The following is a 27,431-nucleotide window of genomic DNA, read 5'->3' on the forward strand; positions in this document are numbered from 1 at the left end:
TTCACGGAATAATTCTTTTTTTTTTTCTTGACTCTGTTTTTCGACATTCTCCCAAAGAGTACGTGGGCCTCAACTGTTTCAGCAAACAAGCACGTGCACATCACGGGATTAACTTTCCTTCCTGAATTTACACATCATCATCATCTTCAGTTCCATCTTTCCATTCTACAGCCTCTGCTCTCCGCTGATCGCCGTTGCTATAAGACGGAGCTCCGTTACCTTTTCTATCGGAGTTGACCCGGAATAGTTTATGAGCCTATATTCTTTCCAATTTTTCTCACATTACAGAACCCTTATTAAACCCTTGAGCATTCCACCACCGTCGTGGTCGTTGACGATGAAGGACCGGCCGCCGCCGCCGTCATCCGTTTACGTACCTCCACATCAACGCCTCCTCCGTTCAGTAATCACTGCTGTTCCGCCACAGTCCGGCGGCTTCCGTTCTACAGCAATCGATCCCAAACCTATTCCGAACGCTCAGCAGCAAATTCAGCAGCCACAACAAATGCGAGTGCTGCAACAGAAGAGAACTTCACGATTTGATGAGGTTTTACTTTCTCAGGAAGTTTCCGCTTGTGATATTGACCTTACACCCTATCAGGTAGGTGAGGCTTCTCTCGGCTCGTCTGTTTGTAGCACTTTGAAGTTTAATGATGTTAACAAGAGAACATTTCCATAATTGCAAAAAAAAAAAAAAAAAATTAAAAAAAGTACTATGCACGTCTCATTATAGGTGATGGTGTTTGAGCTGGAGGCGGAGCTAGCATTTGAAGTTTATGGCTCTAAACATGCCACCCAACTCATATCTGTTTAGTTAGTGGGTTTGCAATTAAGTATTTATACCTATTTTGTGGATTTTCAAATAAAAAATAGGGTTTAAGCAAAAGCTATTGGGTTGGTCCATACCCACCCGTGAGCACTGAGCAATACTCTACCTCTGCCCCTGGGTTGAGCAGACTATGAGAAGTCTAAAATTAAATTGTTTCTACAGCCTAAAAAACAGCCTTAAAAAAGTGTCACATAAAGTAGAACTGAAGAAAATATTCCATAATAGTGAACACCGCTGAGAAAACTTCACCGATGCAAAACATATCATAGCTATATCATAGCCACTCTCAAGTTCGAATAAAGGAGGAGTTTTCCTAGCTTGACGATCGACTTAGAAGGTAGTCATATACTATCATGAATCTTCTAACTATTTGATTCTTTGGGACGTGCTCCCCTAGGCATGCATTACATAGATATCCAACTTAAGTGGTGAATGGACAAAGAGTTTCAATAAAATGGCATGAATAGAGTCAATAGGAAAAATGCCTGAGTAGAGTACAATGTATATATAAGATTCATATAATTGACCTCAGCTAGTTTGAGATTGAGGTATAGTTGATTTTTCATATGCTCTTGGGGTCCTAACTCAGTTTTTGGTATGCTTATACCTATCAGTTTTTCCACTATTTTGGGCTGTGCTTGAATCACTGTATAATGTTTCAATTTGACTTAGTAGGAACAAGTTAATTGGGCTTAAAATGTGGAAATCTCAATGATGGCATAGTTTTTATAAAAACAAGATGATTGTATAGTTTCAATTAGAATTGAATTATTGCCCAATTTCAATCAAAACTCATTTTTGAGCAAGTTAACTCAAATAGTGTTTTCATTTTCAATGGTATGTAACTCAAATTTCCATTATAGTAGTAATGCAAATTTACTTGAGTAGCTTACATCATATAAGGACCTGTTGTTTTTAGTTTAGTGGTGATATGCATTAGTACAGTCCCTTGAACAATGAACATTTCATCTTCGTTGGGGAATCGAGGAATGCCGACAGTCACCATGAAGTAAGTAATTGTAGGGACATTGAGATCGATGAAGTCATGGAGGCAATGCGTAAGATGAGAAGGGGCAGAGCTACCGGGCCAGACGAAATTCCGGTTGAACTGTGGAGGTGTGTGGGTAGAGCAGGCTTGGAATGGCTTACTGCATTGTTTAGTGTTATATTCAAGACTAATAGAATGCCTGAAGAGTGGAGGTGGAGTACAATGGTCCCGTTGTATAAGAACAAAGGTGATGTCCAGAGCTGTAACAACTATAGGGGCATCAAATTACTAAGTCATACCATGAAAGTTTGGGAGAGAGTGGTAGAAATGAGAGTGCGAAGGACGGTGTCTATTTCAGACAACCAATTCGGGTTCATGCCGGGACGATCTACCACAGAAGCTATCCACCTTATTAGGAGGATGGTGGAACAGTACAGAGATAAGAAGAAGGATCTCCACATGGTGTTTATTGATCTGGAGAAAGCGTACGATAAGGTTCCTAGGAAGGTCTTATGGAGCTGCTTAGAGGATAAAGGGGTCCCGAGTAACTATATTAGGGTGATTAAAGACATGTATGATGGAGCTAAGACTCGGGTTAGGACAGTAGGAGGCGACTCTGAACACTTTCCAGTTATTACGGGGTTGCACCAAGGGTCTGCACTCAGCCCATTCCTATTTGCCCTGGTGATGGATGCACTGACTCATCATATTAAAGGGGAGGTTCCATGGTGCATGCTATTTGCTGATGACATTATTCTAATTGACGAGACAAGAGGCGGCGTCAACGAGAGGCTAGAGATTTGGAGACATGCTCTTGAGTCTAAAGGTTTCAAGTTGAGTAGGACGAAGACGGAATACCTCGAGTGCAAATTTGGAGTTGAGCCGACGGAAGCGGGAGTTGAAGTGAGGCTTGACTCTCAAGTCATTCCCAAGAGAGGTAGTTTCAAGTACCTTGGATCGGTTATTCAGGAGATCGAGGAGATTGACGAGGATGTCACACACCGTATAGGGGTGGGGTGGATGAAGTGGAGGTTAGCGTCGGGAGTCTTGTGTGACAAGAAAGTGCCACCGTTACTAAAAGGTAAGTTTTATAGAGCAGTGGTTAGGCCTGCCATGTTGTATGGAACTGAATGTTGGCCGGTAAAGAACTCACACATCCAGAAGATGAAAGTAGCAGAGATGAGGATGTTGAGGTGGATGTGCGGGCATACAAGGATAGATAAGATTAGGAATGAAGATATTCGAGAGAAGGTGGGTGTGGCCCCCATGAAGGACAAGATGCGAGAAGTAAGACTCAGATAGTTCGGGCACATTCAGAGGAGGAGCACTGATGCACCGGTGAGGAGGTGTGAGCGACTGGCTGTAGTGGGCACGCGGAGAGGTAGAGGAAGACCTAAGAAGTATTGGGGAGAGGTGATCAGACAGGACATGGCGCGACTTAGGATTACTGAGGACATGGCCCTTGATAGGGAATTATGGAGGTCGAGCATTAAGGTTGTAGGTTAGGGGAGAGTGTGAATATTTCTACAGCACAATAGAGGGAGACTATCCAGTTAGGAGTTAGACTAGGAATGTCATTGGTCGTCTATTGATGCAGGGCTTTACCTTCTAGTTGTACTATACCAGCCATCTATTTCGTATTTCGTATTCTGTATTTCATATTTCATATCTCTTATATATTGTTGTTATTTTTATTACGCATTTTTATGGTACTAATATATCATCTCCTATTGCTTTTTTGAGCCGAGGGTCTCCTGGAAACAACCTCTCTACCCTTCGGGGTAGGGGTAAGGTCTGCGTACATATTACCCTCCCCAGACCCCACTTGTGGGATTATACTGGGTCGTTGTTGTTGTTGTTGTTGTTGTTGTGGGTCTTAAATTTTTTACTTCAGTCTTCGTAATGAACCCCATATATTTTGTGATGAGTTAGACCTATGTTGCAAGACTCTCCAAAATGCTGCCACACCCATGTTGGATCCTCCAAAAATATACTACTTTTGGAGGATCCGTCATGCACCCGGCGAAACCGGCGACATTTTCGGAGAGTCCAAGCAACATAGAGGTAGACAACCATATCTACTTATCAAGTCAAGGCCTAATATAGAGCTTTAAATCTATGAAACCCGACACGCGTGGGGATGTATTCGAGGGTCATATGTACCTAAGCACTGAATTGCACTGGCAAGCATCAGATGCATGCTAGCTTGGTTTAGGCATGGTTGTTTTCTGATTCTCGAACCTTTGTTGTTCAGGCATGTAACAAGATATGAATTACGAGAATGTTTAATTAGAATTTCTAGGCTACTGTTATTAATATAACGACGAATAAAGTTTCCATTGCCAACACCTACAACTCTGTTCCTTAAATAATTGGTATGTGGTGCATTATGAGTTTGGTTTGTTTAAATAAGTAGTATCAATAAAATTGAAAAATTAAATCAGTCCATTCCTCAGCCTCTTCCTCATTCTATTCTGAGCTATTTTTTGGCTCGATGATTTTGTGCCCTAGTATGGCTCTTCCTCTTTTTCTTCATGGACCTTTTAACTCTTCCATTTCCTTTTCAAGTTCTCACTCTCTTTCTCCTCCTCATCGTCTTTCTTCAATGGTCAGTGCTTACTGTTGCTAGTCCTCTCATAAGACGTGTTTAGTTACTTGTCGTGATACATGCCGAATTATCAAGTAATATGCTGACCAGTGGTAACACTGTTTTTTTTCTGGAGTTAATAGCTTGTTTTAATGCTGGAACTGGCTGCAGTTATATTCTTATTCAAACATTTGTAGCAATTAGCTGAAAAATGGAGTACAACCTTTCAAAACATAAAATTGGTTTTAGTTTGCACCTCTCCAGTAAGTTGCATCTGAACTAAAGAGTTTCCATGCTCCTAATGTTATGTGTCAACTTAACTACATGTTGTCAGCATTTTTCTATTGCTGAATGATGGAATCACTGCTCTGGAACATCAATGTACCCTTAGATGATAGGCACACATTGTGGAGACTAGAACTTGTCAATTAATCTGAACGACTCAACCGTAACCCATAGGTTTAGGCGTGAATGGCATACTTGTATGTGGAGCATCCTTGACATGAATGAGGTTTTTAAACTTTCTTTTTAGATCTGATGATGAAGTTTTTATACGTGTCGGAGAATTATTGCTTTGTCATGGAAAATAACTGACCGCGTCCAGCTACTTTCACTTGCATGTCTATGTTAAGGCCTGCATGCATTTACAGCAAATTATTCCAGTATGCTTGTATCACAAATATATGGCACCTGACCATTCTATAACATAAATGGATTCCAGGGTGCTGCCATATCTGACAACACTGAAGCATGGAAATCGAAGCTCACTGCTCTGTTACGCGACAAGGATAAACAAGAGGTGCTCTCAAGGGAGAAAAAGGATAGGCGTGATTATGAGCAAATAGCAGCTTTAGCGAGCAAAATGGGTTTATATAGGTATCTTTCATCAGAAAGTGTCTTGTTTATAGATTTGTTTTGGTACAGGACTTTAAGTTGCCACCACCCTTTGCAGCAACCTATATTCAAAAGTAGTTGTTGTCAGCAAGCTTCCATTACCAAACTACAGGTTTGATTTGGATGATAAGCGTCCTCAGAGAGAGGTATGTTGTTGACGGTTAGATCTTGTTATTCAGTAATTTAAATTCGACTCAACACAAATGCTTCCACTTCTATTTACCTTTTCTTATTTGATTATCTTTATCTAGATTTACATTCCTGTTGCTTCCCACTTGGTCAGCCTTTATTGGTTTTACATGCTTGTTTCCTGTATACCCTACTCTCCCCCTTTCTGCCTCTTTTTCCTGTTCTTTATTTCCTTAATGATACGATTGCATCCTTCAAATAATTGTCAGGTGATCTTGCCTCCGGGGTTGCCAAGACGAATAGATACTTTTCTTGGAGAATACTTGTCTCATAAGCCAATGAGCGTGGCTGTACTTTCACGATCAAGCAGTAATGGTAGCATAACTACCGATGAGGGTCTATTTGAGCAGCCAGAGTTACTCCCTCAAAGTAAGGCTTCCATGGAGAACATCCTTTGGCGTAGGAGCATGCAAATGCGAGCTGAGCAACAAACTTGGCAGGTTCAATCACCTCAAAAAATTTAGAGCATATTGACGTCTGTGCAAATTAAAAATGATCTCCCTCTTCCAGCCTTTTGTCATTTCTTCAAACAAGATACTTAGTTTTCGTGGGCTACTTTCTATAGGCCAGACATTACAAGTGAAGTTTGCTGCCTGAAACCTATGATGGAGTGAGATTTAAACATGCAACAACTATACATTCTTCTTAATTTGTCTGGAGTCTGGACTAAGCAATAAAAATAGGTGTTGAGATTGCATTCTTTCCAATAACATGCTAAAGGTAAAACAAATACATGTAGGTTGCATGCTTTAATCAAATACTATAGAGTGCACGAGAATAAAGTTACACTAGCTGATCTGTCGGAATGTGTGTAGATACACTGCATGTAGTATTATCTTGCCAGGAGATTCGCACTATATGATATTGCAGGGGCAGAACTCAGTAAAGGCACTTTCTTCTACCACAGTTGAATTTACTATTGCTGGAGTAGCCCTTAAAATATCAAGAACATAATTAGCAAGTAGTATTGGTTTTTGTTTTTTCTGCACGTCTTCTTTGAATTATTGTCTTTTCTCTAACTTCTCAAAAAAGGAAAAAAAATGTTGTTCACTTGCTGTTTTCCTCTGACCTGCTACGGTGAGAGATAGGATATTTGTGTACTTAAATATAACTTGCAAAAGTTATCAGTGGTATGTTTTAAAAAATTAGGACGCAACACACTCAAGTCCAAAGGTATAATGTTGTTTATTCAGAAGTCTTTCTTTATGTTTATCCCCAAGAGTTTATACGTTACATTCCCAGTTAGTTGAGAAAATACTAGCAGTTATAGTATATAACACATGATGACCTTGCTTTTGCCTTCATTTTTTTTCTTCAAGATGCCTCACTTTTGATATGCTGATATCTTCTCATTCTTTCTCCAGTGTTTCTCTTTTCTTCCGTTCAGGGGCTCACACTTCTTTGTTTTAGACTGTACTTCAATTTCTTGGTTCTACCAGAAACACATGGGCATTCAGATAATAACAATTAAAAAAAAACAAAAAATTGGCACTCAGTTAAGAAGAATATTAGTCATCTTTGCGTTTTGGAGATTTTTGATGCTCAGATAGGAACAATATCAATCATAATTGAGTTTTGAGATCTGATTCATAGACCTAACTAATATTATTGAGGACTCTGGTTTAGTTATAGATGTGACAAAACTTTTGGTTTAGAGTCTTAATTTAGGAAGCGTAAAAGCAGTCAGTAGGTGGTCAAAACTTTAACATAAACATTGGCGCTAGCTGTAGCTCGCGATTTGTGAAATGCTTTAGTTCATATCAAAGCTTAGCACTGATAGAGAAACTAAGAGGTCCTTGTTCAAGGCGTCAAACAAAAGCCCCCATAGGTCTTCAATTGAATGGGTCTTCAATTGAATGGCATAAACAAAAATGGAGTTTCTTTAGTATTAAGAGATTTCTTGATGCAAACCTATAATACCCGCATTCATAGGAAAAAAAAAACTTCCAATCTCACTATATGTCTGATAACTTTAGTGACGAATATTAAAATCTTTTTATAAATGAATTTCTGAAAATTTATATAAATGGAAATCCAATCTCAACTGTCTGTAGGGAAAATAGTACGTGCTAGAGTGAGTAAACAGTCTGCTGTCACTTCATTCCTTTGACCCTTTTGCACTAGATTTTTCCTGCACTATATGTTCTTAATACTGTATCTCCACAGTTTGTAACTTTTTATAGCTCCTTTTTTTGTACTGGTTATTTCTTTTTACAAGGTTAGTAAAATTTTCTAAGTATCTTTGTTGTTTTTTGTTCTCCCTGTGGAAGGTGGATTCATGGGATAACATTCTTGTTTGTTATAGGAATCACCAGAAGGTAGGAAGATGCTGGAATTTCGTAGTAGTCTACCTGCATATAAGGAAAAAGAAGCAATATTAAGTGCCATTTCACAAAACCAGGTATGTTAGATCTTGAGAATCTATCCTCAACCTCGTGGAGTGTCGTAGCTGTCAGTGACAGGTCCCCATGTACATCTTATATTATTGGTGAAGGAGAAAAAGAGCTTCTTTTGATTCTGTTGTTTTTATGATACGTTTGAGGTGTAAGATTATAAAATATGTGGTTGTGAAATATCATCAAACAGTATTCTCATATATTTAACCATTAACATTCACTAAGGGCAGTTGGTGGGCTAGCAAGACATCCCACGATTAGAATCCAAGAATGAAGGATTATAATCAGGACACTAAGTGGTCGTTTGTACATGGAATAAGGATAATAATCCCGGGATAAAATTTGGGATTAACTTTATCCCATGTTTGGTTTGGGGTATTAGCTAATCCCGGGATAACTTTTACACTAAAATTGTGGGATTAGCTATCCCATATAAAGGTGGGATAAGGATATCCCACCCCATGGGATATCTTGGGATATCCCACCATTGTACCAAACGATGCCTAAAAGTAGTATTACTTTCTGTCTAATGCTAGGTTTATTGGACAAATAACAAGAAAAATTGGCAAAAATCCATCTCGACATTCAATTTGAACTCGAATTAAATTTCAGTACCAAAATACTCTTGAAACAACTTTCATTTACAGTTGCAAAAGCTTTTCTACAATATTCTTCTTCAAACTAACTCTATCTCAACCCTTTGACACGACTCTCATAAAAATGCTATGTCATCCACAAATTTTACGAAGCAAAAAATCTAATATACAGCAATAGTATAACATACAAAACCTTACATTATAAAAAAAAGCAATAGTATAACATAGAAGGGGAAGATACGGAACAATTAGCAACGTCGTAAAAAACTTGAGCATTCAACCCAAGACCTTGATGCAGCGGGTGGAATTGCTCAGGACTATTATTAATCCCTATTGAACCCATACACGGTTTGGGACAGTGTCAGTGATACATATCTAACACTTTCTGACATGTGTAACTGGTTCTACAGAAACATGAGGTAAAAAAGTTTATCTTTTGTTTTCGTTTTTGGGCTTGGCTCAACATTTAGAAAAGCGGATATGGAGCATAGAGTATAGGAGTGAAGAATAGACAGGAGCTGAGAGAGGAGGGCATTGAGAAGTGAACTTGGAGTTGAGACAGGACCTGAAGTGGATTTAGTAGCTCAAATGGTTGGGATGGGAGAGAGAAGCTCATGCTTATAAGTGGCTGATATAGTGAACATGAGGTAATGTACAATTGGATTAGAAGTGGAGAGAATGATCGTTGTAATGGACTTGCATGTGGAAAATGGGCTTACTGAAGTTCGGTTCTAGTACCATGCAAAAGAGTCTGGTTGTCCTACCCAAAATATTAAGGTAATGGGAGTAGATTAGGATCATAAATTCCTTTAGAAATTCTTAGAAATGATGTGGGATAGTTATATATATCAATAAAGTAAAATATTGGATAGTTGTATATCTCAATAAAGAAAAAACAAGAAGAGATAAGAGCAGGGCTGGCTCTAACATTGTAGCTAATCAGGCTTGTGCCTTAGGGGGCCCCATTTTTTACAAATAATAGGTTTATAGGCATTTAAATAAAATAAAATTTACTACTTTTAGTACAAAATATTTCATATAAAAGAAAAGTAATTTTTTATAGATGTAAATAAAGTAACCGTTTGGCTTACTTAAAAATAGGTAGTATGAATATCTTTTCTAACGTGTGAATTAGAATTGATTTGACAAGGAAAATAGTACAAGTAGAATATACTATATACAATCAAATAAAAAGGCTTTATTTTTTTTTCAAATATTTATATTGCTTATAAAATAATGTTAACAATTCCTATAACAGTTGCGTCAACGGAAAGAAATTTTTCAAAATTAAAATTGAAAAAATCTTAGCTAAGATCAACAATGTCTCAAGAACGATTAAATGAGTTGGCTATATTATCAATTGAAAAGGAATTATTGGAAGAAATTGATTATAAAAAAATATTAACAACTTTGCATCTCAAAAAAGCTAGAAGAATAGACTTCAAATAAAAATATATATTATAATCTTTTAGAAAAAAATTAGGCCTCATGCCCACAATTGTACTTGAGCCGCCCCTGGATAAGAGGGAATTGTTGCAAACATAAAATAAATGGCAAAAAAGACAAATGAAGCCAGATAGAGGGAGGGAGAGAGAGAGAATGAGATTATGGATAAGAAGGCGATTGTGAAAGGTAAGAGAGAGGGCAGATGACATGCATTTGCGGGATAGGGGAGGGAAAAGAGGACAAGGGTAGGAAGGAGAATAGAGGCACATGGTTGAAAGATGGACAGTTAGGGAGGGTGAAGGAGAAGATGTGAGGGCAAGAGTCCCAAAGAGGGTGGGATTGGAGATTTCTCCCTAGTGCAGTGAGAGAGAGAGAGAGAGATTGAAAATTGTGCTAGAGTTTGGTGTTGGCCTATTTATAGGTGAGGGTCAAAATAATCTCTTGAGACCCAATCCCAGGATAGTTTTCCCGACATGATCGTTCCCTCTTTTGGATGGAGTATTACCGTGGATTAGCAATCCCAAATTAGTCCAGTCACAGTTCATTGTTTATCCAGTTCCATATCTGGCACCAAATGTGAGATATCTGGGAAAGCATTCACATACCGTCGGAGAACCAAAATTTTCTGGCCAGGCATAAAGCAGATGAGGGGCGAGGAAATGGGAAAAATGACGCATGAAATGAAAGGAGTATGTTTTGAAGTATGTCCCAGCTTTGTGAATCTCATCCTTTTACTCACGGATTAAGGGGTGTGGCTTTAGCAAAGAAGTAATACATGAAAAGATTTACATCATGCAATGAATCCTCCTGGTGAAGAATAAAGATCGAATAAGATAGCAAAGTGCAGTTGTTGGAGCCCTTTGAAGTTCTGTCAAATTCGTCTAGCATTCTGGTAACTCCATTACTGGGTGTTAGTGTTGTCTGCCAAATGACCTCTCTGCTCAATTGAAGAGTGGTGTGGCCAGCTCTTAGCTTGATAAACTATTTTTTATTTAGGAAACTAATGAAGCTCAGAATTGAAGGTGTGAAAGAAAACATGAAATAGCTGAATGCCTTGGTAAAGATTTGATTTTTTTGAAATGTATCCTGATGATGCTAATATTAAGAAAAGCTTTTCCGTACGCACAGGTGGTTATTATCTCAGGTGAAACTGGCTGTGGGAAGACCACACAGATTCCCCAATTTATTTTAGAGTCTGAAATTGAGTCTGCTCGCGGAGCCATGTGCAGTATCATATGTACTCAGCCAAGAAGAATATCTGCTATGACTGTATCTGAAAGAATTGCTGCAGAGAGAGGGGAGTTGTTGGGTGAAACAGTGAGTTTATGTACTAGCAAATTAACTACCAACACATTCCATCACACGTTATCTCTTTGCACAACATTCTGACTGAAAATTTGGAATACGTATTCTGTCTTCTTTGATGTCTCTGTAGGTTGGATATAAAGTGAGGCTAGAAGGTGTTAAAGGGAGGGATACTCACCTCCTCTTCTGTACCACTGGTATCTTGTTGAGAAGACTACTAATTGACAGAAATCTGAAGGGCATCACACATGTAATTGTGGACGAGATTCATGAACGTGGAATAAATGAAGGTATATTTTTGTTTTTAAAGAGATTGTGAAGTTCATGAAATCTGATTTTTAACAATGAAGTATGTCTTGTACCAGATTTTCTGCTAATAGTTCTAAAGGATTTAATCCCTCGCCGGCCTGAGTTAAGGTTGATTTTGATGAGTGCCACCTTAGATGCAGAGCTTTTCTCTTCATACTTTGGTGGGGCTCCGCTGGTCCACATTCCGGTGAGTAAGTTGGTTGGCTAGTTGTGTTTTTAATTGATGTGCAGTATTAATTTCTGCCAATGGTCCTTTTCTACTGACACTTGTTCTATTACTACCTGAATTCCAATTTATGTGGTGAGACATAGTCTGACTACATGGAAAGTTTAAGGTTAATTTGTCTTGTATATTATACTGGTAGAGTAGTAAAAGAAAATAGTAAAACAGGTGTTTTGTATAAAAAATGCTAAATAGTAGTTAAAAACTTAGTAGAATAAGGAAGGAATCATAAATGTTTAAATTTGAATAATGTGAATAGTTGAAGTTTGCGAAAGTTGTTAGAAAAATATTATTGCTAAGTGTTTCTCTTCATAAAGATGTTTCTGTCTGAGATTTGCTTCCTTTTTTATGTATCTTGCTCATGAGATTTCTCCTTTTTATCAGTTAAATTACTTCCTTTGCTCCAATTTTTGTGTCACTCTTCTATTTTGGACATGCAAAATGTAGACAAAATTCCTTTTTTATACATATCACAACTTTCATGAATTCAAGTACTTTAAATTATTCAAATTATAAACTTTGATATGACTTTTTCTATATTGAACTAACTTTTCAACCAATACTGTAATATTCTCTTGCACTATTATTAATAACCAGTCTAATCAACATCTTAAACTCCAGATCTATCCAATTTACCCTCATATGGAATTAGATATAGTGAGTACTTCATTAAAAATCATTGTAAAAGAATGAAAATATCCGAGGACGTCTTAAAATAGAAAGTGTAGCATATAACCTGAGACAGCGCAACAACTTGTGCTTGTTGGTAGGCACTGCACTATTAACGATACTCCTTTGTTGAGAAACTGTTTTTAATTTCACAAGGGTCATGTGTTAAGCTCCTTTGCTAGTTGAGCATTGAAGATAACAATTAGGTCCCTTATCAACCAAAGAAAAAAGATCACAATTAAGTTATGGTTATTGACGTGAAAGTTTCAATCCTGAAGTAGATTCTTTTTAACTCTTGGTGAGAGGTTCTGCTCCCATCGTCGCTTTATGGGTGCATCAAGTCCTCCATTTGCGGAACCCTTAAGTGTCTCTCTCCTTTGCGACATGCACCATTCGCTGCTCAAGAAAAGCAATGAACTAGTGTTGGCAAAGGCATCTAATGGGAAATGATGTGGGTATTTGATTAATTTAGCAAGCCAGTTATAACTATCAATAAGTTTATTAACCCAGAAATAACTGCTAGTTCTTCATTTGGGTGTTCAGTTCTTGCTAAATGGTTTTCTATTCCCATTTGAAGTCTACTTTGTTTTTTGAGCTTCTATAGTTCTTTTATTTGTAGTATGCATTCTTGTTTTAAATGTACTTACTGTTGTGAGATGGAGAGCCGATCTTTCAATTTCTTCGGACTGATATACTGCTCTGTTGCTTTTTTCAATAAATCCAATATCATCTTTCCTAGAAATCCGAATTGTCAACGGTTGCTTATTACGCTGTAGAAATCCTTTTGGAATCTGATTATCACTATGTTGCATTCATGAGTCAGTGAGTCACTAAGCTTCCCTTTATCTTTCTTTTTTTTTTCTTTTTTTTTTTTGTGATAAAGGAAAAAGAACAAAGATAAAGGAAGCTATCTCTGGTATCTATAAATAGCAATTTCATAAAGGAGATGAAATGAGGGCAGGTCTGATTACATTTGGTTACTCAATATAAATGTAGTGCAAACTGTTTTGATCCTAATGAACATTAGATGGATTGATCTACAACCAATTGTTTTATTTAACCTATTGAAATGTTTGCCGCTGATCGTGGATATAATATGCAATAGAAAATGACATGCAGAATTCACTGTTCAAAGAAATCCTAGAGAAGAGATTGCTAAGAGTATCCCTATCAACATCTGCGGAGACCAGGTTAAAGTTGGGTCTGTCTACCTCCTTTTGTGTGGTTGGGTGGTGTAATATTTATGTGGGCTTCTTGTTATGCTGCTACAAATCAAATTAGATGGTAAGGTTTTTTCCGATGAGAAGTCAGAAGTGTATAAATCTAGAAAGATTACTCGCTACCTTATCCGAAGAAAAAAAATCTGGAATGATTACTTGCATGAAGGGTTTTGACAATATCAGTTGAGATTGGGATTCGATCAGCTTCCCTTTTTGCTGTGCTTATTTTGCTTAGAGAAGACACAGATCTTCTCAGTTGCTAAAAGGAATAGGAGTGAATTTTTCCGGTTCAGGATGTGGGGTTTTTTCTAGTTGAGTATGTGGTAGTTCATTTCTTCTCTTTCTAGGTAGCGCATCTGTATGTTTAACATCATCCGTGCTTGCTATGTCTTAGTTAAGGCACCAAGCAACAAATACAGATTCATCTTTTCTTCCTCGACGCAATTTGATCCATACTTCCATTGCTTCCACATTGTTTTGTGGGTATTTGGTTAAAGTACATGTCAAATGCATTATGTGGTGATGGCTCATTTAAAAAAAATAGTATTATGTGTTGATGGGGACGTTTAGTCTAAAATTTTACTTTCTTCATCAGTGAATTTCTCTTTTTGCTATCCTTAAAATTAGGAAACTCATGAATAGTTGGAGTGCTTTAAGTTGAAAAGTTTTTCCATTGTGTCTATTAGGGATTTACATATCCCGTTCGCACTCATTTCCTCGAAAATATTCTGGAGATGTCGGGATACAGATTGACGCCAGACAATCAGATTGATGATTATGGTCAGGAGAGAACGTGGAAAATGAACAAGCAAGCTCCAAGAAAAAGGAAAAGCCAGATTGCTTCTGCTGTTGAGGTTTCCAACTTAAAAGCAACTTCCACAGTTTTCATTTGCTACAATTCCTGTGCTAATATATTCTTTGTCGTCAGGATGCCCTCAGAGCTGCTGATTTCAAAGAATTTAGCCCTGTGACACAGGAGTCTTTGTCTTGTTGGAATCCTGATTGTATAGGCTTCAATCTTATAGAACATATTCTATGCCATATTTGTGAAAATGAAAGGCCTGGTGCTGTTTTAGTTTTTATGACTGGTTGGGATGATATAAATTCTCTGAAGGATAAGCTACAATGTCATCCTATCTTGGGAAATACCAGCCGTGTTTTATTGCTGGCATGCCATGGTTCTATGGCTAGTACGGAGCAGGTAAAGAAATTTGCATTTATCCTTTTACCTTGCATTTGCTTTACATGCTATATTTTTCTTACATGCAATTGTTAAGAAAATGTTTTCTGTTACTAATCTGAAATTACAATATAAGCATTACTAGTCATTCATGTTCTCTGTCCTTAAACGTTTGGTAATTTGTTATTGTGTTCTGCCCATTAACTGGTGATTTGATGCTTCTCCTGTCTATCAATACAATGGCTTTTCTTACCTTTTGACTTGTTAGATTGAGCGGTTCTATAATTCACTAATTCCTACTTCAGAAAATAAAAAGGAGTTCACAGATGTTAATTTTCCAGTTTAACATCTAAGTTCTTTTTGTGTTGCTTACTCATTACTCGCGCTTCATGCATTTAGAGGTTAATATTTGACAAGCCTGAAGATGGAGTGAGGAAGATAGTGTTGGCTACAAATATTGCTGAAACCAGTATCACAATCGATGACGTAGTTTATGTTATTGACTGTGGCAAGGCAAAAGAGACGTCATATGATGCACTTAATAATACTCCTTGTTTGCTTCCTACTTGGATTTCAAAGGTTTCAGCTCGACAAGTAAGGCACTCTACTTTTCTTGTCCTTTTGTTTCTTAAATTTCTTTGAAGATATGGTTGTGTATGTGCTTTATAATAAATTGTTTGATTCATGCTTAGAATTTTGTGATGGATTTTCTTTCCCTAGCTCAGTGTAACATTCTGGCAGGGGAAGGGACGCATGCACATAGGAAGGAATGCCTAATAGCTGCAAATAGATAGATTGACTAGCAAAGCAATAATGATGCCCATGGAAACTTTTAGGTCTTTCAAAAATCTATCAAGTACAGTGATTATAACAATGTATCATCATATGCTTTGTGAATCTACAAAACTGTCAAAATATCATAAATATCACATTTCGATCCTCATACAAGAACCTTTTCTTTGATGAATGGCCTGTGCTTTGAAGCACGTTTCAATTTTAAGTTCAGATTTGACGAGTACTTTTTTAACCTTAGGTTTACTTCATTCCAGGAAGTCCTTGGACCCAGGGAGTCTGATAATTTTTGGCTTATGCCACAATTTACTGTATGGGATCTTCTAGCTGCATCTCTACCCAAGGAATTAAGATTTTCAATTCTATTTGAATTCCTGCTTGTCTTGGAAGTCAATCTTCATAGTCTATATTTCGTAATAGCCCTTTTAAGAACCTGTGGCATACTAAAGATGCATATTTACTTCAGTTTAAGGTAAAGCAAATGTTCCGAGTATGATGGTTCTCGGTGAAGCTTTGTTGCTCCCTTGTATTATGCACCTTAAGTCATGGAGTTCCTAATCGGATTGTTAGGTTATGCTTCATTTGTTCCTTGTCTAATTTACTATTGACGTCTATTCAAAAGCTGTGAAACAGGAACAACATTCTGTGTACTTTCCCTGGTTTTATGCTCCAAAGCATCATCCATGCCCTTATACCAAGTTACAAAAGATACAACAACAATAACCTAGTGTGGTCCCACAAGTGGGGTCTGGGGAGGGTAGGATGTACGCAGCCTTACCCCTACCTTGGAAGGGCAGAAAGACTGTTTCTGATAGACCCTCGGCTAAAGGAGGTGAGAGAAGCCCTGGTAGCAAGTAATAGCAAGACAATAATTAGAAAACTAAATCGAAGATAGCAACAGATAATACGAAAGGGGTACTGATAACAAGTAGTAGCAAGATAACATATTTAGAAAACTAATTTCGAGGCAGCAGGCGAGAATATGAACGAAGTACTACTAGCAAACTACGGAAATATCAATGGCAAGTAACAACGAAACGAGACATGCGAATATAGCAAACTAAGGAAAAAAGGGTACCGTACTAGCGCTAATATTATCGAGCTAGAGAAGACAAAGGGAGACGCACGACTACCTATTAACCTTCTACCTTAATCTTCAACTTCCACGCCCTTCTATCTAGAGTCATGTCCTCGGTTAGCTCAAGTTGCGCCATGTCCCGCATGATCACCTCTCCCAAGACTTCTTTGGCCTATCTCTACCCCTCCTCTCAACTCCTAAGGCCAACCTCTCACATCTCCTGACAGGGGCATCTGTGCTTCTCCTCTTAACATGCCCGAACCATCTCAACCTTGCCTCACGCATCTTCGCCTCCACAGGGGCCACTCCCACCTTATCCCGAATAACTTCATTCCTAATTCTATCCAACCTAGTATGTCCACACATCCATCTCAACATCCTCATTTCCGCTACCTTCATCTGCTGGATATGGGAGTTTTTGACTGGCCAACACTCTGCCCCATACAACATAGTCGGTCTAACCATTACCTTGTAGAACTTACCCTTAAGTCTCAACGACACATTCTTATCACAGAAGACACCGGAAGCGAGCCTCCACTTCATCCACCCTGCTCCGATACGGTGTGTGACATCCTCATCTATCTCCCCATCCTTCTGAATTATAGATCCCAGATACTTGAAACTCTCTCTCCTGGAAATGACTTGCGTATCGAGTTTCACATCCCCGTTTGCCTCCTGGGTAACACCGTTGAACTTGCACTCCAAGTGTTCTATCTTGGTCCTGCTCAACTTGAAACCCTTAGACTCCAGGGTATGTCTTCGTACCTCCAGCCTCTCGTTACGCCACCTCGCGTCTCATCAATTAGGACTATGTCATCCGCAAATAACAAGGACCAAGGCACCACCCCTTGAATGTGATGTGTCAAAGAATCCATCGCCAAGGAAAACAAAAACGGGCTAAGTGTTGATCCCTGATGCAACCCTATCTCAACCGGAAAGTAATCAGAGTCTGCTCCTGCTGTCCTAACCCGTGTCTTAGCTCCATCATACATGTCCTGGATCACTCTAATATACGCTACAGGCACTCCTCTAGCCTCCAAACATCTCCATAGAACTTCTCTAGGGACTTTGTCATAGGCTTTCTCCAGGTCAATGAACACCATGTGCAAATCCTTCTTCACCGCCCTAAACTGCTCCACCAACATCCTTACAATATGAATGGCCTTAATGGTCGACCGTCCCGGCATGAAACCAAACTGGTTCTCGGAAATGGACACACACCTCCTCAACCTCCCTTCAATCACCCTCTTCCACACTTTCATCGTATGGCTTAACAACTTGATACCCCTATAGTTGTTGCAGTTTTGGACATCCCCTTTGTTCTTGTACAACGGGATCATCGTACTCCACCTCCACTCTTCGGGCATCTTTTTCGTCCTAAAAATGACGTTAACCACCTAGCAAGCCATTCCAAGCCCTCCTTACCCACGCTCTTCCAGAATTCCACCGGGATCTCGTCCGGCCCCGTCGCTCTAGCCCTACTCATCCTGCACATAGCCCCTACAACCTCCCCTACTCGTATACGTCTACAGTACCCAAAATTTCGTTGCCGCTCCTAGTACTCCAACTCCCCCAGCACAATGCCCCTATCTCCCTCTTCATTCAAGAGCCTATGGAAGCAAGACTGCCATCTCTGCCTAATCTGTGCCCTCTCCAATAAAACTCTTCCCTCCTCATCTTTTATGCATCTCACTTGGTCCAGATCCTTGGCCTTCCGCTCCCTCACCTTCGCTAGCCTGTACAACTTCTTGTCCCTGCCTTTATCCCCAATTTCTTCGTGTAGACGACTAAATGCGGCGGTCTTAGCCGTAGTAACCGCCAACTTTGCCTCCTTCTTATACCCCTCCCTGTTAGCACTCTTCTGCCCCTCGTCTATACTCTCTACTAGCTTCAAATATGCCGCTTTCTTGGCTTCCACTTTCCTCTGAACCTCTTCGTTCCACCACCAGTCCCCTTTATGGCCACCAGAAAAACCCTTTGAGATCCCTAACACCTCTCTCGCCGTCTCTCTAATGCAATTTGCTGTCATAGACCACTTACAACTCGCATCCCCACTACTCCTCCAGGCCCCAATAGCCAGCAACTTCTCCCCCAACTCCTAGGCCTTGTCCTTAGTCAATGCACCCCACCTGACCCTAGGTATACCAGACATAGCCCTCTTCTTCCTCGTCCACCTGATCTCTAAGTCCATAATCAAAAGCATATGTTGGGTCGTAAGATTCTCATTCGGGATGACCTTGCAATCCGTGCATAAACCTCTATCACATTTCCGGAGAAGTAGATAATCAATCTGGGTCTTGGCCACCGCACTTCGAAAAGTTATCAGGTGCTCCGCCTTCTTCGGGTAACACGAGTTAGCGATCACTAGCTCAAAAGCTTTAGCGTACTCTAGCAGCGAAGTACCTCCTCCATTTCTATCTCCAAAAGCGAAGCCACCATGCACACTGTCGTATCCCCCAGACGACCTCCCAATGTGGCCGTTAAAATCACCCCTATAATAAGCTTCTCGGTGGACGGTATACCTCATACCAACCCATCCAAATCTTCCCAGAAGCGTCTTTTAACCTCCTCGTCCAAACCCACCTGAAGCGCGTAAGCACTAGCTACGTTCAGAGTATACCCTCCCACGACTATTTTAATGGCCATCAACTTGTCATTCACTCTCTTAACTTCAACCACTAGCTCACTTATATCCTTATCAACTAAAATGCCTATCCCGTTCTTCCCTCTCACCCTCCCTGAATACCACAACTTAAAACCATCCGCCTCCCGAGCCTTGTTCCCCACCCATCTAGTCTTCTGGACACAAGCTATGTTAATCTTCCTCTTATGGAGTATCTTTGCTAACTCTATAGACTTCCCCGTTAGAGTCCTTATGTTCCATGACCCCACTCTCAACCTAGAAGGTGCCTTACCCCCTGCCACCCTTGCCCTCTAACCCTCGCTCCGCCCGCTCCCCTCGAGGACATGCCCTCACTCTATCATAGTTCGGTGCGGCCACTAGACCAGCACAAAGCTACAAAAAGATAGACTAAACAGAAACCTACCGGTACACAAGGTGCTAATAAGGGATCCGACTAAGAAGGGACCAACTATGTATTGGCTATAACACTAAGGAGAAAGACAGAGACCGATATAAGCAGACAAGTCTAACTAAATATGATTTAAACAAGATACTGTAGATGTCAAGGATACCGTCAAGCAAAAGGGAAAAATAAAAAAATAAAAAATACCAATATCAATATCACGAATACCAGATATAGAACGAAAGAACCTGGGGCAAGTTTTCCTGAAGTTTATCGGATCTGCTCAATAGCACTGATAGTCCTGCTGCGTCCCGCTGTAAAGCTGAACGGGAGTCGCCGGAATTAATGAAACTTGCCGGAAATCTGTACACACGCCGAAAAATGATTTGTCCTCACCGGAAAAATGTTGCACCTGTCCAAAGAACAGAACGCACCCCCCCCCCCACACACACACACAAAAGGCGGGAGAGAGAAAGGGAAAAAGAGAGAGCGAGGAAGAAGAAGGAGCAAGGGTCGCCGGAAAATGCAGAACAGGAAGAGTCACCGGAAATCAAGGGTCGCCGGACTTGATGCAATTCTCCTGCACACGCACGTCCCGACTCCGGCGGCGAGAAGGGCCTGAAGCCACCGGAAAAGAAGAGAAAGAAGAAAGAGGAGAGAGAGAGGACGGAAAGAGAGAAGTGAACTTACCTATACCCGCCCCTGCGGCGGCGACGGCAAAGCATCAAGATGCCGGAGTGTAGCTACTGTGTTACTATTGCGGGGGGTGGGGAGTGGGGGAGGGGATTAGAACGTTAGGCAAGAACGTTAGAAGGGGGGAGAGAAAAGTCAGGAGAGAGAAGGTCGATCAAACATGGTAAAATGGATATTGCCCTTGTACCAAGTTAATATGTAAAAATTCAGCCATAAAATGAGTCCTTGTCAAAAAAAAAAAAAAAATCACGCAGTCGAGTCATGTAACTATTCTTTTCTTATTTGTTGAATGTCAATATTTAAGGAAGACCTTTGCACTTGATGCTTTGTCTATGGCAATTGTTGTGATATTAAGTCTTGCCAAATACACCTAGTGCAAATATGATTGAAGCTGCAGACCTTACCCCTATCCTGAGGGGCAGAGAGGCAGTTTCCGAAAGACCTTCAGCTCAAGAAGGACGATAAGAGGCGATATATCAGTACCATCAATAAAAATCATAGAAAAAATTAAAAGCATCATAAGAACCAGGAAATAGATGGAAAGCACAATAATAACCAGTAAATAAAGCCCGGCTCTAAGAGGAGCGAAAGAGTAGTGAGAACTCAATACTAACCACTAGCAGTCTAAGACTAAATCCTAACAGACTAGCCTCACTCTGGTGCGCCGTAGAAATATGCACAACTACCTCCTAACCTACAACCTTAATGCTCGACCTCCACAACTTCCTGTCTAGGGCCATGTCCTCGATAATCTGAAGCCACGCCACCTCTCCCCAATACTTTTGAGGCCGCCCTTTACCTCTCCTCGTACCCACCAGAGCTAGCCACTCACACCTCCTCACCGGGGTATTAGGGCTTCTCCTCTGAATGTGCCCGAACCATCTGAGCCTTGCTTCTCTCAACTTGTCATCCATGGGGGGCCACACCCACGTTCTCCCGAATATCTTCATTCCTATTCTTATCCATTTTAGTGTGTCCGCACATCCATCTCAACGCTCATCTCTGCTACTTTTATCTTCTGGATATGTGAGTTCTTAACTGGCCAACACTCAACTTCATACAACATGACCGGTCTAACCACTGCTCTATGAAACTTACCTTTTAGTATCGATGACACTTTCTTGTCACACAAGACTCCAGACGCTAACTTCCACTTCATCCACCCTATCCCTATACGGTGTGTGACATCCTCGTTGGTCTCCCAATTTCCCTGCATAACCGACCCAAGGTACTTGAAACTGCCCCACTTGGGTATGACCTGACAGTCAAGCCTCACGTCAAATCCCGCTTCCGTCGGCTCGACGCTGAACTTGCACTCTAGGTATTCCATCTTAGTCCTGCTCAACTTGAAACCCTACTCAAGGGCCTGTCTCCAAACCTCCAGCCTCTCATTAATGCCACCTCGCGTCTCATCAATCAGAACTATGTCATCAGCAAATAACATACACCATGGCACCTTCCCTCGAATATGGTGTGTCAGTGCATCCATTACCGGGGCAAATAAGAATGGGCCGAGCGCAGACCCTTGGTGCAACTCGATAACAACCGGAAAATGCTGAGTCTTCTCTCACTGTACTAACCCGAGTCTTAGCTCCATCATACATGTTCTTAATCACCTTGATGTAAGCAACCGGCACACCTTTTGCCTCCAAGCATCACCATAGAACCTCCCTAGGAACCTTGTCATACGCTTTCTCCATATCAATAAACACCATGTGGAGATACTTCTTCCTATCCCTACACTGTTCCACCAACCTCCTAATAAGTTGGAAAGCTTCTGTGGTAGAACGATCCGGCATGAACCCTAACTGGTTGTCTTCCTCACCCTCACTTCAACCACCCTCTCCCAAACTTTCATCATATGACTCAGTAATTTGATACCCCTATAATTATTACAACTCTGGATATCACCTTTGTTCTTGTACAACGGAACCATTGTACTCCACCTCCACTCCTCCGGCATCTTATTCGTCTTGAAAATAACATTAAACAATCCAATCAGCCACTCCAAGCCTGCTCTACCAACACCTCCAAAATTCACCCGTAATTTCATCGGGCCCGGTAGCACTGCCCCTACTCATCTTATAGGCATAGCCTCCATGACCTCCTCAACCTTAATGCGCCCACAATACCTAAAGTCACAGTGACTCTCGGAATGCCCCAATTCACCTAGTACAATATTCTAATCCCCTTCTTCATTCAGAAGTTTATGAAAGTAGGTCTGCCATCTCCGCTTAATCTGGTCCTCTCACATCAAAACTCTGCCGTCCTCGTCTTTGATGCACCTCACTTGGTCCAGATCCCGAGTCTTCCTCTTTCTCGCCTTAGCCAGCCGGAATAACTTCTTCTCCCCGCTCTTGTCCCTAGTTTCTCGTACAGACGAGCAAAAGCCGCAGTCTTAGCCTCTGTGACTGCCAGCTTCGCCTCCTTCCTAGCTACCTTATACCTCTCAATGTTCGCTGTCCTCTCCTCCTCGCCAGTTCTCCCTACTACTGCAGGTACGGCGTCTTCTTCGCTTCCGCTTTACCTTGGACCACTTCATTCCACTATCAGTCGCCTTTGTGGCCACCAAAGTAGCCCGACGAGACCCCTAACACCTCTCTCACCGCCTTCCTAATACAGACCGCCGTCGTCGACCACATAATGCTCGCGTTCCCACTACTCCTCCAAGCTCCCATAGCCGATAACCTCCCTTCCAACTCCTGAGCTTTATCCTTAGTCAAGGCACTCCACCTGATCCTCGGACGTCCTTATACCGGCCTCTTCTTCCTCCTTATCATAATACCAATGTCCATCACCAAAAGCCTATGCTGTGTCGCGAGGGTCTCACCCGGGATAACGTTGATAACCTTGCAATCCTTACCAAGAACACGAATTGGAAAAAAAGAAAGGGAATTGCTTAGAAAATTATATTATTATAGCCTATGAAAACACACTCATCACACACAGACACGCAGATAACAAGGCTCAATACTCGGCCTTGGTAAATCATGGTTTACTGGTAGAATGATATGACTCAAAATATGTGCAAGACCACAAGGATTTTATTTCACTTTATTTTCTGTCAATCTTTTTTTGTTCATGACAAGTTTTTACCATGTTATGACATGTGCTTGGTACAAGAACTTTCTGTTTCTGTAAAAAGTTCTCCCTTTTCATGCTAATAATATTTAGATTACTGCCTATAATAATTTAACCGTATGATGTTGTTTACTCATGCAACTGATAGAGAAGGGGAAGAGCCGGACGTGTTCAGCCTGGAGAATGCTATCATCTCTATCCCAGATGTGTGTATGATGCTTTTGCTGATTATCAATTACCAGAAATTCTGAGGACCCCTTTGCAATCCCTTTGTTTGCAAATTAAAAGTTTAAAACTCGGTAGCATCTCTGAGTTCCTTTCAAGGGCTTTGCAATCCCCCGAGTTATTAGCGGTAATGCTCATTCAGATTTGTTGCTCTTACTTCTGTATTTATGATATTATAACAATTTTATTATTCTTACAGTTTACTGGCATATGCTGTAAGTTCAGAGCATCTCAAAAATGGTACAAGTTCATTCTTTGCTTGTTGCTGTAAGTGAAGTTCTTCCTTTTGTTTTGCTGATAGGTTCAAAAAGCTATTGAGTATCTGAAAATTATTGGGGCTTTAGATGAGAGTGAAAATTTGACTGTTCTAGGTATGAAATTTGGCTGTTGTTGAATCATAATCATATTCAAGTCTAACGATTTAGTCCTCTGATTTTTCTTTGTCTTTGCTGTGGTTCAATGACAGGACGTTACTTAACAATGCTTCCAATGGAGCCTAAACTCGGAAAAATGCTTATACTTGGTGCAACTTTGAATTGTTTGGAGCCGATATTAACTATCGTTGCTGGTCTTAGTGTCCGAGATCCCTTCTTGACACCGCTTGACAAGAAAGATGTAAGTCAAGCCTTCCACTTTGCTGTCAAATCATCGTTTGATTCATCTTCATTAGTTGGGTCAGACATACTTTCTTTGAGAAACCAGTAATCGTTTTGAGACATGCTACCTCTTGTTTTCAGCTTGCGGATGCTGCTAAGGCTCATTTTTCACGCGATTATAGTGACCATCTTGCTCTTGTTCGAGCATATGAGGGCTGGAAGGATTGTGAAAGAGACCTAGCTGGATATGAGTACTGCTGGAAGAATTTTCTGTCTGCACAGTCTATGAAAGCTATTGATTCTCTTCGCAGGGAGTTTTACTCTTTGCTGAAGGATACTGGTCTTGTTGACAGCAATAATACCATCTATAATTCTTGGAGTTACGATGAGCACCTCCTTCGAGGAATTATCTGCTATGGGTTGTATCCTGGAATCTGTTCTGTCCTGGTAAAACCTGGTGTCTTTCTTTATTTGCTTCAACGTAGTATCTTAGGGATCTTATTCCACAGTTAGTCTCTGCCATTTTATTCCCTTTGAAACAATCTGGACACTAGCATTTATCCATAGTTACAAATGTATAATTATATATTAGTGAAAGTGCCCTCTTGGGATGATCTTAATCTTTAACTAACCCCCACCCCAAACCCAAAAAAAAAACTCTGTAGTGAACATTGAAGTATCCCTGCTTCGGATGGTGGTACTGATATTAATGCTTTTGCAGCATAATGAGAAGTCATTTTCGTTGAAAACAATGGAAGATGGTCAGGTGCTTTTACACTCGGTGAGTATGCTACCTGCGTATTTGGTGTTCTTTAATTCACGTCACATTGATTTAACTCTCTCTTTCTTGTTATATACAAAGAACTCCATTAATGCCCGGGACTCCAGGATACCATATCCCTGGCTGATTTTCAATGAAAAGATCAAAGTAAACTCTGTCTTTCTCCGGGATTCCACAGCTATCTCCGACTCAGTGCTGCTACTATTTGGAGGAACCATCTCAAAAGGGGAAGTGGTGAGCTCCCATCTTGCCCTCCTTTGATCCAAGATCCTGAAGGAGAATTTTGTGTACATATGCAACTCCAAGTCTAAATTAACCTGCTTACTTATATATTCTCTTGTTGATTGGAATGATTTTCTTCATTTCACAGGACGGTCACTTGAAAATGTTAGGTGGATACTTAGAGTTCTTTATGAGCCCTACTATAGCAGAAATGTATAGAAGTCTAAGAAGAGAGCTTGATGAGTTAATTCATACTAAAGTAAGTCATTGTTTACTATCTCCGTTTGTCTTCAATTCTGCTAATGGATTTTTGCACAATAGATGCAATGCTATTGTGATTTGTGCCTTCTCAAGTCTGAAGAAGTGCAGATTTTGTTGCTTTAACATTTTTTGAAATAATTGTTAATTGAAGTTGACAATTGGTATGTACAGCTCCTGAATCCTAGGATGGATGTACATAGTTATCATGAACTTCTGTCAGCAATACGGTTGCTTATCTCAGAGGATCAATGTGGTGGCAGATTTGTTTTTAGTCGTCAGGTTTTACTAACTTCCAAGCCATGTGCTGCAGCAGCACCACCAGCTCCAATGTCAAGGACAGAAAGTGGTCCTGGAGGTGAAAATTCTAAGTCTCAGCTACAGACGTTGCTGAATCGAGCAGGGTATGCAACACCAACGTACAAGACAAGGCAACTTAATAACAATCAGTTTCAAGCAACTGTAGAGTTCAACGGGATGCAGATAATGGGACGGCCTTGCAACAACAAAAAACAAGCTGAAAAAGATGCAGCAGCTGAGGCTCTGCAATGGTTGTTGGAAGGGCACCGTGCAGGTCCTGATTACATTGAGCGGATGTCTCTGATTCTGAAAAAGAGCAAGACAGCATAGATGAGTTGGGATTAAAGCAGACGTCACAAACTGGCACTAGTGTGATGCTTGGGACAGCCTCACGTCCTTGGTTTTGCTCGGGATGAGTTCATAGGAGCATGGTATTTTGGCAGCTTTACAAATATACACGAATATGATATGCAACCCATGAGCAATCATAAAGTATGCCTACTAATGGCAGACTGATTTTCAAGTCTCATGAAAATGCGCGGTGGGCTCAGCAGCATAGACTGCCTCTGAAATCTGAAATAAAACTAGATCCGAGGGGCAGGGGAACAATTTTGGATCTCTTGGCTTCTTTTGACTTTGTCCTAAGTATGCCTTTTCAGCTGCTCAGCCTGGTCATCGAGGGAATGCACCCGAAATTACAACATTTTAGCAATGAGGAAATGTGTCATATATTTGCGAAGCAAATCAATGCTCTGGCATTGTTAAACGCAATGATCAAGTTTATCTTTATCCTTTTGTATATATTAAAGGTTTATGAAATCATTCCATTTTGCTATTAATGGCTGCTCTGAGAATTTTGGAAGGTCAGCTATCTGGAATTCTCTTTTCATATGCTTTTCCTTAATGGGTCCGGTGCCTGTTGGTTACATCTCGAGGCTATTTGACTGCTCACTGATGAATATACGCAGAGGCGAATCAAGAATCTTAAGCAATATCTGTGGAGTATCACTACATCTATAATTCCTTTGCAGATATAGCTGTCAGTCTAACATAAGTATGTACGTTTTTTAGAATTGTTTTAATATACGTGTGTTTGCATACAATTTTCAAGCTGAAGCCAACGAGTTTGGAGTGCGGACTTTCCCAAACAGCTGCAACACCCATGTCGGATCTTTCAAAAATCACTACTGTTGGAGAATCCAACACGCCCCCACCGGCATTTTAGGAGAATCCGAGCAACATAACTGCTGATAGGCTGCTTGAATATCGTTAAAGTGCTCAAAATGCTAGCACCAGCATGAGCCTGCAAGTGCAAGTGGTTGGTTGCATGTACAAGTTATTATGATTTGTAATTCCTACCTTTTCAGCATTTTCAAAGGGTGTCAGGTTCATTCTACTAGGTAACACTAAAAACTCGTGTAGTTTTATGGCTAGAAGTAGACTCTTACGAATTTTCTCTCCTCTCAACTTTTCAAGGAAATCGAATTGACAACTTATAATCAATCTATTCAAATGGTACACGTGTCATTGATTTTAAAGGAGGGTCAA

The 27,431-nt window shown here is 40.3% G+C and overlaps 1 protein-coding gene across 1 annotated transcript; it reads left to right on the top strand.

The window, feature by feature from the left end:
• Nucleotides 1-27,431, top strand: LOC107759510 (DExH-box ATP-dependent RNA helicase DExH5, mitochondrial). Its single transcript, XM_016577471.2, has 19 exons — nucleotides 1-601; nucleotides 5,126-5,280; nucleotides 5,357-5,444; nucleotides 5,697-5,927; nucleotides 7,793-7,888; nucleotides 11,054-11,242; nucleotides 11,361-11,520; nucleotides 11,596-11,726; nucleotides 14,338-14,505; nucleotides 14,580-14,852; nucleotides 15,231-15,425; nucleotides 23,650-23,853; nucleotides 24,028-24,097; nucleotides 24,193-24,341; nucleotides 24,464-24,769; nucleotides 25,044-25,103; nucleotides 25,185-25,337; nucleotides 25,474-25,584; nucleotides 25,758-27,431. The coding sequence occupies exons 1-19, from the start codon at nucleotides 251-253 to the stop codon at nucleotides 26,211-26,213; spliced, it is 3,546 nt and encodes a 1,181-aa protein (XP_016432957.2). The 5' UTR covers nucleotides 1-250; the 3' UTR covers nucleotides 26,214-27,431.

The sequence above is a fragment of the Nicotiana tabacum genome, chromosome 16 (assembly GCF_000715075.1).
Source record: "Nicotiana tabacum cultivar K326 chromosome 16, ASM71507v2, whole genome shotgun sequence".
Lineage (NCBI taxonomy): Eukaryota > Viridiplantae > Streptophyta > Magnoliopsida > Solanales > Solanaceae > Nicotiana > Nicotiana tabacum.